At 51.5% G+C, this 12,114-nt stretch overlaps 1 protein-coding gene across 18 annotated transcripts in view; it reads left to right on the forward strand.

Moving 5' to 3' along the window:
* Positions 1-12,114, forward strand: part of LOC134024784 (MAP/microtubule affinity-regulating kinase 3-like) — a 41,466-nt gene that overhangs the window by 10,832 nt on the left and 18,520 nt on the right. For all 18 annotated transcript variants that reach the window (XR_009930926.1, XR_009930928.1, XR_009930925.1 and 15 more), the window contains one exon: positions 10,106-10,154. Coding sequence is in view for 14 of the 18 variants with exons in the window: in XM_062467466.1 (XP_062323450.1) it covers positions 10,106-10,154 (49 nt within the window). In the remaining 4 variants the exon portion in view is untranslated. The remainder of the gene's footprint in view (positions 1-10,105; positions 10,155-12,114) is intronic.

Below are 12,114 nucleotides of genomic sequence, written 5' to 3' on the forward strand. Positions count from 1 at the left end.
CTGGGGAAGGGGGACAATCGAGGTGTCATTGTCGACCTCAGAGTGGAGGGAGGCAGTTTAATTACGTTGATAGACCGGCTCGGGCAAGAGCTTTTCCCACGTAACCTAGTTATGTTGAGGAGGCATAGCTTGTGAGGGGTTTGTGAGACTGTGGACCAGGTTTTGAATTGTAACATCAGCAAGGGTATTGTCAGGCTCCGCGGAGGAAAACCAGGCTTGTGAGTGGTTGCTCTTGGCCAGACCGACTCGCTCACTCTCTCTCTCCTACGCTCTCTCGCTCTTTCCCTCTCTCCTTATACTCTCTCTCTCTCTCTCTCTCTCTCTCTCTCGCTCTTTCCCTCTCTCCTTATACTCTCTCTCTCTCGCTCTCTCTCTCTCTCTCTCTCTCTCTCTCTCTCGCTCTCTCGCTCGCACTCCAGAGGCACTCTGCCATCAGATGTGACTGGAACATTTCCTTTCCTGTTATTCTTTCTCCACGAGCAAAAGGTGGTTTTGCCCTACAATTATTCTTCACACATTTTCCTCCTCTCTTACTTTTTCTCTTTTTATTCACTTTACACGACACAATTTTAATTTCAACAAAACCCTGATTTGCAACCCCCAACACTAGTCACCTTTGCCTTGTGTTTACCTGACCCAAAACCTCTCTGCAGCACTCGGCTCGAGAGAACATTTCATTAGTCAGCGCTGTGACTGGCGCACCTTTTTTTAAAAATGTATTCTTAGTAGTCTCGCCAGGGTTGTCGACAAGTATCTTTTCTGCCCCTAATTCCCTCAGTGGGGTTTGACCTTGAAGGTATTGTCTGGTTCATCTCATGTGTTAGAGAGAGTGGGTATCGGGGCCGGTAGCAGTGTAGGCTCAGGGGAGGAGAAGGGACACACACACACACACGTTGAAGTTTCATCTCCAGCAGCCTGTCCCTCGTTGACCCGCAGAGGCAGACGAGGCAGCCTCACCACTGAGAAACGAGACTCTATCACTCACTCACTCTCTCTTTCTCTCTCTCTCACACACACACCCTCAGCCGGGCCAGCCTGCTTCCTTCCTCCCCGGTCAGTGTTTGTGAGACGATGTGTCAGCCATCGCAACCGGGCCTTTGTTTATCATCAATTTCCATGGCCTAGAACCAGAGGTGAAGGGGTCCTGACATCTACACAAACTTTTTTTACTAAAGAGAACCGCAAAGTTTACTAGGGTAAACCCCTGGAAAATGAGAAATGAAATATCTGGTTTTCTTTCCTCCGGTGTTTTATGATATTGTTTACCCGTTTTATAAGGACATTCTCTTAGTTTGGCCACCTCGCCGACATGAGGAGAGAGAGGTCCCATTTCCCAAGGATGTTGTTATTGTTGTTCCATCAGGTCAGTTCAGACACGGAAGGTGACTGGACGAGACACCGGTTCGTCTTAACAAACCGCCCCCCAACAAAAGAGTCTCAAGATGTACAAGACGTATACAAAAGAGACGAGCCTCATTACAACCGGAAAGTTCCACCTCTTCTGCGCGGCTTGTCGAACAGCACAGCAGCTGTCTTTCCCTCCTGAGTATAGAACAGTCTCGACCGGGACTGTGTTGTTTCCTGCACTGCGTTGCAAGCGCAGGAAAATGGGTCACTCGTGGAAGTGCCTTTTTCGTTCTGGCTCCCCGCCGGGCTTGCCTTCCCTCCCTCGTTCGGCACGCTGCACACCCGACGGAGTTGGCCTCTCGCGGAATCCCTCCCCTCATCTGCGGCCGTGTCTCGTGAGGTTATGGTGGCGTCGTGACGGCTGGAGGGTCTCTCCGAACCTGCTCCTGTGAGGGGGCGCCCGTCGACACCCAGACGTCAAAGAACTGGATCCCACGCCGGTGTTTGACACAGAATAGTGCACCAGACGTGTTCGATTTCACCGTTTACATCTCAAGAGCCCAGCTTTTGTTTGCTTAATGTTCTTGGACTGTCAAGGTCAAACCACAATTGCTAAAGCCAGCCAGCCAGTTATAAACAAGTTGGGTCTGCTACAACAGAAGCTCTATGTCTTGATGTGTGGGTACACTCTTCAGAATAAGCTTGGATTTGGAGCAGTAAGCCTAAAGTTGTCAAAAATGTTTCACGACACTCTAATCCCTTCCCATGTCTGTTCCAGTTGCATACCTTGTATAACTTAAGAGGTCCTATGAACCAACACACACAAGGTCTGGTTGTCAGGCCAAGTGAGTTTGGCCTAAGCAGGTAGTTCATGTACGTGTTTACATGAAGGGAAGTGTGTGTTATCATGGGTCAGTGTGTGTGTGTTCTTCAGTATACGAGAGGACAGCCTGCAGTTGCTGACCACAGGCATTATTGTCTTGCTCCACAAGAGGAAGTGTTAATAAGCCTGACTCCCTAGCCAGCCCCTCTGGGCCGTACACAAACAACCCCGCTATCCAACACAACAACACTGATAAGCCACCCAGCATCCAGCTCCAGATAACTTGGCACTCACCCAGCTTTCACAGGTCATAAGATATTTTTTTTCCTCAGTTAATTGTTATTTTACCTGGCAGGCTCTTTAATTAACATTTGCATGACATATCAGGTCAGTTGACAGCTCATAGTTATGCTTTTAGCTTACTATTTATTTACTTGAATCACTTGAATTGTCGTTCCGATAACTTGCTGAATAAATTAACCGATAATGTAAAGTCAGTTGACATAACCTGAATTAAGTTTTGAACGTTTGTTTTAGCGTTGAAATAGACGGGGAATAGCTTTATCATAATAGGACCCAATTTTGTTGGGTTTGTTCTTGCAAGAATGCAATTCCAGTCTGATATTTCTAGCAACCCTTCTCTAGCCTTCCAAAGAAAAGCTGTATAATTGCTTTTCCGACTATTTGAAGGGACCCATTTGATTTGACAACCGTGCTGCACGCTTTACATTTATCTTTTGCTGTCAAAATATCACCTCATATCTAAACGCTGTTTTTCCAGTTTCGATTACCTTTCTTTCTATTTTTGCTGCTGAGGAACCGACAGAAGTTTGTGTGGACGGTGCTCCAAGCAGTGTGTTTCTTCAGGGAGGCGTGCATCACATCTGAGCGCGTAGATGCCCATGACCTTGCATGTCTGAACAGGCAGGCGTGTTTGTGCTCTCCGGGGGCTTGCGCAGGGACGCCCCGCGCCCCGCCGGGCACCGGCGCTCGCCCCGACGCTCTCGCCGCTGCTCTCCAGGTAACCGTAGCGATGGCCGTCGGCTCGCGACGCGTCGCCCTGGCCGTACGTCAGCGGGGAACTGGGTCGCGGCTTACCGCAGGGGACCCCCTTCCCCACTCCCTTGGCGAGGTGCTCGTAGTGTTGGAGGGGACTATAAACAACCCTGCTGCACATGACCTTAGCTGGATAAGGAGTCGACAGGGCATGGCTGATCCTGACAACACTCCAAACAGCCAAGCCTCCAAAACACCAAACCAAGAGCAGACTGGGGTCCAGCCCTCATCCACTCCACACCTGTCACATGACATGTCACCGCGACGCTGGCACGAAGCCAGGAACACTGGTGTGCTGTAAAAGCGAAATGGCTTTGGGGCCACCCTGGATGGTCTCCAGGTCCCTCTCCTATGTGCAAGTAGCAGACTATTCAAGGCCCCCAAACTGTTACCTGCTGTTACCACGGTCGGCTACCGACAAACCTGGACTCCTACACGATTCGTAATCCTTTCAGATACTTTCACTGTGCTCCAGCGTGCCTTAAATTGGCTTGTGTCCATTTTTGGAGGTTCAGCTTGGTTTTCTGCTAGGTGGTGTGGTCTGTTCACTTGGTTCTACCGGGTGAACTCCAACAAACCCTTTTTTCCCACTAGTGTTCTAATGATTTGGAGCACGCCTGCAAATTGAAGTGCTACCAGTGACCTTGTTGACTCTGGCCACACTTTTTGAGAGGTCAGCCCCGCAGACCACAGAAACAAAGACTCCTAACTAGAGCAGGTTCCATTCAATGTATTTTGTTGGAATTGATCATTCCATATCCCCTTAGTTTACTTAAGTACTCTCTTTTAGTGTCTTGAAGTGCCCCAATTACCCCAATTACGTTACATTTTTTATGCGCTTTATCTAGACATATTGATAGCGTGACGTTTTAAATGTCACAAAAAACGGATGGAGAAGGCAAGTCAAAACAAAACGCAGAGAAATGGAGAAATGGAGGCCTTAGACATAGAGATGGATGTCAGGGAGCCGTGGAGAGCAGGAGAGTGGAGGAGAAGAGGGCAGGAGAGGGATAGAGAGTGGAGGAGAAGAGGGCAGGAGAGGGATAGAGAGTGGAGGAGAAGAGGGCAGGAGAGGGATAGAGAGTGGAGGAGAAGAGGGCAGGAGAGGGATAGAGAGTGGAGGAGAAGAGGGCAGGAGAGGGATAGAGAGTGGAGGAGAAGAGGGCAGGAGAGGGATAGAGAGTGGAGGAGAAGAGGGCAGGAGAGGGATAGAGAGTGGAGGAGAAGAGGGCAGGAGAGGGATAGAGAGTGGAGGAGAAGAGGGCAGGAGAGGGATAGAGTGGAGGAGAAGAGGGCAGGAGAGGGATAGAGAGTGGAGGAGAAGAGGGCAGGAGAGGGATAGAGAGTGGAGGAGAAAAGGGCAGGAGAGGGATAGAGAGTGGAGGAGAAGAGGGCAGGAGAGGGATAGAGAGTGGAGGAGAAGAGGGCAGGAGAGGGATAGAGAGTGGAGGAGAAGAGGGCAGGAGAGGGATAGAGAGTGGAGGAGAAGAGGGCAGGAGAGGGATAGAGAGTGGAGGAGAAGAGGGCAGGAGAGGGATAGAGAGTGGAGGAGAAGAGGGCAGGAGAGGGATAGAGAGTGGAGGAGAAGAGGGCAGGAGAGGGATAGAGAGTGGAGGAGAAGAGGGAGCTCCCGGGCGAGCAGGGGTTTCTGTGTCTGTGTTATTCTGTCGTTCCTATTTTCTGGGACGGCACACAGTTTCCTCAGTGTGTGGTTGTTGGCACGGCGCTGCCGGCCTGTCTGGGACGCCAGCACCTTTTGTTCTGTGTTCTCTCTCGCTCGCTCTCGCTCGCTCTCCCTCTCTCTCGCCCTCACCTCTCGCTCGCTCTCGCTCTCGCCCTCATCTCTCTCTCTCTCTCGCTCTCTCGCTCTCTCGCTCTCTCGCTCTCTCGCTCTCTCTCTCTCTCTCTCTCTCTCTCTCTCTCTCTCTCTCTCTCTCTCTCTCTCTCTCTCTCTCTCTCTCTCTCTCTCTCTCTCTCTCTCTCTCTCCATCCCCCTCACCTCTTTCTTTTCTCTTCTGTCTCATTGCTCATCCTCCAGTGCTGTCTTGTTTCATTTCTTTCTCTTTTCCTGTCTCTGCCTTTTTCCTTTCTGTTGTCTCTCTAAGAAAAGAATGACGCTGGAACAGACTGCAGATGATCCTCTCTCTGTCTCATCTCATAATCACTGTGTGTGAGAGGAGAGCATGCGTTTCGACTCACAGGACTGGAGTCAATTATTTAGAATCCTCCAAACTGCCTCTTCCCTTGGGTGACATTAAACACCCGCACGCACGCACACACACACACTGTATACCCACATGCACCACACTCACGGATGCATCCACTCATACACACAATGCTGTAAATATACATCTATTTCTGTGAATAGTTATTGGTCAGCAGGTCATAGCAGGTATGATCACTTGCCTAGAGATTCGCATTCTAAGCCCTCGTGCAGTAAAACTCTAGGCAGGCCCTGCCTTGAACACGCAAACAAGAGCTTGTGTCCACATGGGTGACGCACGCAAACACATCTGCTCCTACATTCTCACACACACAAACACACACACACACACACACCCGTAAATACTTGTGCATAATTACTTTCAAGTACACACAGACGCATATGTGCGGCAGACTCTGTAAAAAGTCCCATGCGCCTGCACACACACACACACACATGTACATGCTGGTAGGGATGTCTCCATGCTTCCAGATGTCATGGTGGCCTGGATGCTCTGATGCTTCATTACAGTGAAGCATCAGAGCAGCAGCAGAAGTCCTGCTATGTCCCTGCAGCTCGCAGTGTGTGTCAAGATTTGTCTGAGAGGGTGGGGTGGGGGGGGGGGGTGGGGGGTGGGCGTGGGGGGGGAGGGAGGGGAGGGGAGGGGAGTAAGTGCTCAAAGGGGGGAAAAAAGATTTCGGAGTCCCTGGTGACTCCGACACCTATGGTTCCCACTAGAGACGAGCTGGATTGGCGACCGGGCAGTCAAACACAAGGATACGCACCCATGTCAAGATCAAAGGTGTGTGTGTGTGTTTTCATTCGTCGTATAAGCCGTTACGGGTGGACACGGTGTGTTTCTCGAGGTGTTAATGTGCGGGCATGTGCAGACGGCCAGGCCCCCCCCCGTCACTTTATGGATGTTCCAGTCTAGAACCCCCCCACTCTCTTCCCTTATTCCCAAGAATCCTGAGTACAGCCAACACACACACACACGGACGCCTTTTCATTCCAGGAAAACGGCACCTCTCCTAATATCACTCTCTGTCTCGCACGCACGCACAAACCGCAGGTTCATAAAGTGAAAAAAGTACAACCTTGCTGGCTAGACACTGCCAGACTGTGTGTGCATTCTGCCGTGTGTGACGGCAGGTGGTGTGTATGTGTGCCAACACACACGGGCAGTTTAGTGTGTGCTGCGCGTGTTCGTATGTATGTGTGTGTGCGCATAGCTTTTGAGGTGACATCTCTGAATACCAGTGTACCTCAGTGAATCACCCCCCACAGCGAAGAAGGCAGATGTTGCTGAGGCAAAGTGGTAAAATATCACACACACATACACACACACTTCAGGGTGCTTCTGTCTGGAAACCCAAAAAGTGTGTGTGCATGCGTCTGGCTGCTTTCCGCATATCTGTGAAGGAGGGTCGTGTATGTGTGTGTGTGTGTAATTAAAACTCCATGATTAGTGCTGACCAGAAGAAGCTGGCTCCAGGCTCTAGTTTGTGATCTCTCCTTCCCTCAGGAGCAGGTCTCACCAGTCCTCCTCAGCTTCCTAGCTCCCTTCCTCCGTCCTCCTCCTCCTCCTTTTCTCTCGTCCCTCCTCAGGAGAACCTGGGTTGACTGGCAGGGAGAAGCTGTTGAGCTTCTTCTCTCAAATTCATTTCTTAGGGACTCAGAAAAAAAAGAATGACACGTGAACAGACTGGAGATCCTCCTCTCTTGTCTCTGTGTCTCTTTGTCTCTCTCTCTCTCCCTGTCTCTCTCTCCCTGTCTCTCTCTCTCTCTCTGTGTCTCTCTCTGTCTCTCTCCATGTCTCTGTCTGTCTCTCTCTCTGTCTCTGATGAAGAAAATGTTTTGTCCGTCTCTTCATAAACGGAGTGACTAAGTTCAGTTGACTTCTGGATTTTAATACGTATTTATCAATCTGCAGATTGGGAGAGAAAACCAGACCTCTGACAATAAATGACAACACAACACCAGGCTTAGGTCTCAATCATGTCTCTCTCAGCTCTGAAAGCCGGAGGACCATCTTTTATAGGGCACAGGAATGTAAACATAGATAGTGACAGTCAGGTAGTAATGACGTTACAACAGTCTCAGAGGAAGAGATTCACAGCTCCCAACACATGACCACTCAGACTAGAGAGATCATAGTTGGCGCTCTCCTTGTAGTCATGACAAAGGACGTTTACCCAGTACTTTCTCCTGATCACGAACATCTATTAACCCTGACACAATCTACTCTTATTAATAGCAAGCTTACATGAGAACATACTAACTAGTATCCAATGACTAGTTATATTGATTAGTGAATAATGTAAGCACACCGGAAATCGCAATTTCTTCCACAGTCCCTCCCACTCTCTCTCCATCTCCTCAGTATGTGTCTCTCTCCCTCACACGTGCACACTCCCCGACACGGCCCGACACAGACCCGAGGCCACGTCTGAGTGGTCAGAAGGTCTTGGAGAGGATAGTCACGTCTGTCCACCGGGTCAGCGTGCTAAATGTGGCGTTTGGAAAGGGGGGCGCCCGTGTCGCCCAGCCCCTGTGATTCCCCCCACGCCTGCAGCCCGGCGAGGCGTGAAGGACGGCGCCGCAAGGGTTCGAATCCCAGTACGAACTTCCATCGCCTAAATATCACCCTGATATCGCAAAGGATGCCATTGTTGACTTCATAGACCCCCCCCACCCCCTTGATTGAAACCTCGTTCGTCTTTTAATCGTGGGATTTTTCTATCGATATTTGTCGGAAGACGTTCGGAAGCCAGGGAAATACGGCGAGGCGTCTTCTGACGTACGGTTTGAAACGGAGGTCCGGCGTTGGTGGAGTGAGGAGGCGGACGTCATCGCGTGACCTCGTTTTCTCCGTGTGCGTCAACGAAGGTGTGTGTGTGCGCGCGCGTGTGTCTGGAGGGAGTTTGAGTGTCTGCGAGGAGGAGAATGTGCAGAGAGGCGTGTGAAGTGGTATATGTGTAGAAGCGCGGAGTAGTGTTTTTATGCGTGTGTGTGGGATAAAGGCCCGCTTGCTCTAGTCTGAAACTATGTAAAGGGCCGAGTTCTGCCAGGAAGTTAAACCTAAGGCTCGTGTACACACACACCTCGCATATAATAACACACTCTCGCGTCACGACTCATGTGTACAAGGGCTCCACAGTCACAACCGTAACCTTCCTTGGAGAGCAGGAGAGAGAGAGACATAGGGACTGAAGGGGAGAGAGAGAGCAGAAAAGATGGAGTGGGGGAGGAGAGAAACTGGACTATGGTGGGGGGGGGGGGGGGTCACAGGGAGAACGGAAATGAAGGCTGGCGACACACAGAGAAGAGAGACCTCGGCCTGGACTCACACAGTGGAGGTTCAGCCCCATCCTTCCTTTCCTCCCCTGCCCTCTCCGTCTCCCCACGTCCATCTCTCTCACGTCCGTGAAGGACAGAGGGAGGAATGGATTCAGATTGTCCCCGCTGCAGGGCCCTGTCCTTTTCCAAGGGTCTCTTATTGGAACTGTATCAGGGGGGAAAGAGATGAGAAGGCAAAAGGGCGTTGAGGAAAAGAATTGAGAGAGGGACAGAGAGAGGGACAGAGAGAGGGACAGAGAGAGGGACAGAGAGAGGGACAGAGAGAGGGACAGAGAGAGGGACAGAGAGAGAGGGACAGAGAGAGGGACAGAGAGAGGGACAGAGAGAGGGACAGAGAGAGGGACAGAGAGAGGGACAGAGAGAGGGACAGAGAGAGGGACAGAGAGAGAGGGACAGAGAGAGAGGGACAGAGAGAGGGACAGAGAGAGGGACAGAGAGAGGGACGGACAGAGAGAGGGACGGACAGAGAGAGGGACGGACAGAGAGAGGGACGGACAGAGAGAGGGAGGGACAGAGAGAGGGAGGGACAGAGAGAGGGAGGGACAGAGAGAGGGAGGGACAGAGAGAGGGAGGGACAGAGAGAGGGAGGGACAGAGAGAGGGAGGGACAGAGAGAGAGGGACAGAGAGGGAGAGAGAGAGATAGAGAGGGACAGACAGAGAGAGAGAGGGACAGACAGAGAGAGAGAGAGGGAGAGGGGAATTCCCCCTTTGTGCGCACGACGCACGGCAACCTTCGTCGACAGCTGCCCAATCCCGTCGCCTCCACGTCGGCGGGGGTAAAATAGGTCGTCTGCGCCCAGCCGGCCAATCCCGCGACCCGAGAGCGAGTGACATGATTCTGGTCGTCCAGTCATGAGGGGAGGAAGGAGGAAGGGAGAAGGAGAGAAAAGGGACAAAGGGAATCTGGGCCGCGTTTCACAGGAAGTCCTAGTCTCGTTCTCCGTCTGTCTCTGTAACTCTCAAATCTCTCTTTCCATAGTTCACCATGTGGTTCTTTGTGGGAATCGCCAGTAGGAAATGAAACTGTGTGTGTGTGTGATGGCGGTCGAGGCCAGACTTGACATAAATAGGCATTGCGAAGAATATGCCATTGTCGATGGCATACGGAAACCAACTGGTAACCGGTGTAACCCTCCGCGGTAGAAACCGCAATACAAAAGTAACCAGCAATGAGCCCAGTTACATTTCAGTAACTAATGTTACTTTTAAGTAACTTACGAGTTACACTAGTGGTTCCCGTCAAAAGGAGTGGAATTCCACAGTCACTTCACTGCTCACCACTCAGTCTAAACTCTGTTTTTTGTGTGTTTTCCAGCTCTTCAGGGAAGTCCGAATAATGAAGATCTTAAACCATCCAAACATCGGTAAGTGCTCTGGGAGAAGAAAAAGAAAAAGGACACCGAAAATCCTCCTAATGTCACATGCCTGAGAGGGATAGCGAAAGCTTACTTCAATTCAGGAAATTCGGTCGACACATTCAGAAATAGTCTTGGCATTTTGTGAATCGCATTTCCATTCATGAGCTGAGTGAATGAATGAATGAATGAATGGGTGTGTTTTCCATCCATCTGCTGTTTGGATGTTTGGGAATCTCTCTATTTTGATGGGTGACATTGGCATTCCCCTCCCCCATCGTGTTTGAAAACACACACACATACGCACACACAAAGAGAGGCACAGACGGGCTTTTGTGCCTCCTGGAAAAGGGTCACTGTGTGTGTGTGAGAATGGGAACAGCCTGGGAAAAGACTGTGGAATTCCTGGACATGGATTAAGATCCAGATGGGGTTGGGAATGTCTATTTGTGTGTGTGTGTGTGCGTTCCCTTGAATGAACGTGTGTGTGTGTGTGTGTGTGTGTGCGCGTGTCCATCTGACATCTCCTGCTCCTGACCCCCCACCTTCACACACACACACACCCAATATTCCTATAAATCACTTCTGGACGGCGCATGTCAACACGTGCGTGCACACGCCCACCCAGATCGGGACGGCCCTATAAAAGACGGCATATGACCTTCTTCTGTAGTAGACGTGAACTTGTGTGCAGGGGCCATCCGTACCTCTGTGTGTGTGTGTGTACATGTGCCAAGCCCATGCATAACGATATGAGCGTCTGCCACACCTCTCTCTGGTCAACAACACAGCAGGGGGAGGGGATGTCAGAGGGAGGGTGGAGGGGGAGGGGTTTGAATGAGAGTGAGGAGGGGAGACTAGCAGGTGCCGATGGGGGGGGGGGGGGGGGGGGAGGGAGGGCAGGGGCGTTAAGATATTAGCATCCCCTCACCCCATAACGCTCCCCTCCCTCCCCCCTTACTCCCCCACGTCCCCCATCAGCACCTGCCAGTCGTCTCTCGTCACTCTCATTCAGAAAAGCAGGATAATGGACCTCCATCACTCAGCTTCCGCCCCCTCAGCTATATCCAGCATCACGGCCCCCCCCCCCCCCTCTCCTCGTGTGTGTGTGTGTGGTCACACCAAGGCCGGGCTTGTGCGTGTACCCGCGGGGGAAACGGGGATAGCTCCGGCAGCAGGGGAAATTGAGAGAGAGAGAGAGAGAGAGAGGGAAAATGATTAAACATAAAAAAATAAATGAACCCTCAGGAAGTTGAACGGAGGTGTTGGACGCAGGCAGGGGGGGGGGGGGAGGGGGGAGGGGGGGGAAAATTTCCGGTTGTCTCCGGAACCGGGAAGCGCGCTCCTTTTATGGTCGTTCCCCCTAAACCAGTCCTGGTTTTCATTCGTTGCTTTCGGTGCGTCTGACAGCCAGGCTGATCGGTTGCCGGAGGTGACTGAGGTGGTGGAGGTGTGTGACTCACGGTGGTGTGGATGAGTAATGCACAACCACCAGACCTGAGTCATCCTCCTCAGGGTCATCGCTAGTCTTTAGCTTAGTGGACAGATAAGGACTCTTACAAAGGATTAGAACCTGTCTGTGTGTGTGTCTGTGTCAGTCCTTTGGAAAACCAAGTAGGGAGTAGAGATTGAGAACGGATGACATCCGTTCCATCAGATCCCATCAGGATCTTCTGATGAACCATGCTGGTGGGATTCGTCTGGCTTTGTGAACACCCACACAAGTAGAGCGCCCCAAACCGACTCACGGTTCGTGTCCTCAACAAAGACGCAACGGTCCGCATCTGCCATCGGCTCCTCGTGCCCGCAGCCTCCGGCCTCAATCCGCCCATGACGCGCGCTCGGAGATCGTCTGGTCGGGCCTGAGGAATGTCACCCCTGTGGGCTCTCTCCGTTCTTTCTCTCTTTCTCGTATCGGTCGCGTCTGGCGCTCGAGTCCCTCTCTCTCTCTTCTTTTTTCCTCCCTCTG

Source organism: Osmerus eperlanus, chromosome 8, assembly GCF_963692335.1.
Source record: "Osmerus eperlanus chromosome 8, fOsmEpe2.1, whole genome shotgun sequence".
Classification (NCBI taxonomy): domain Eukaryota; kingdom Metazoa; phylum Chordata; class Actinopteri; order Osmeriformes; family Osmeridae; genus Osmerus; species Osmerus eperlanus.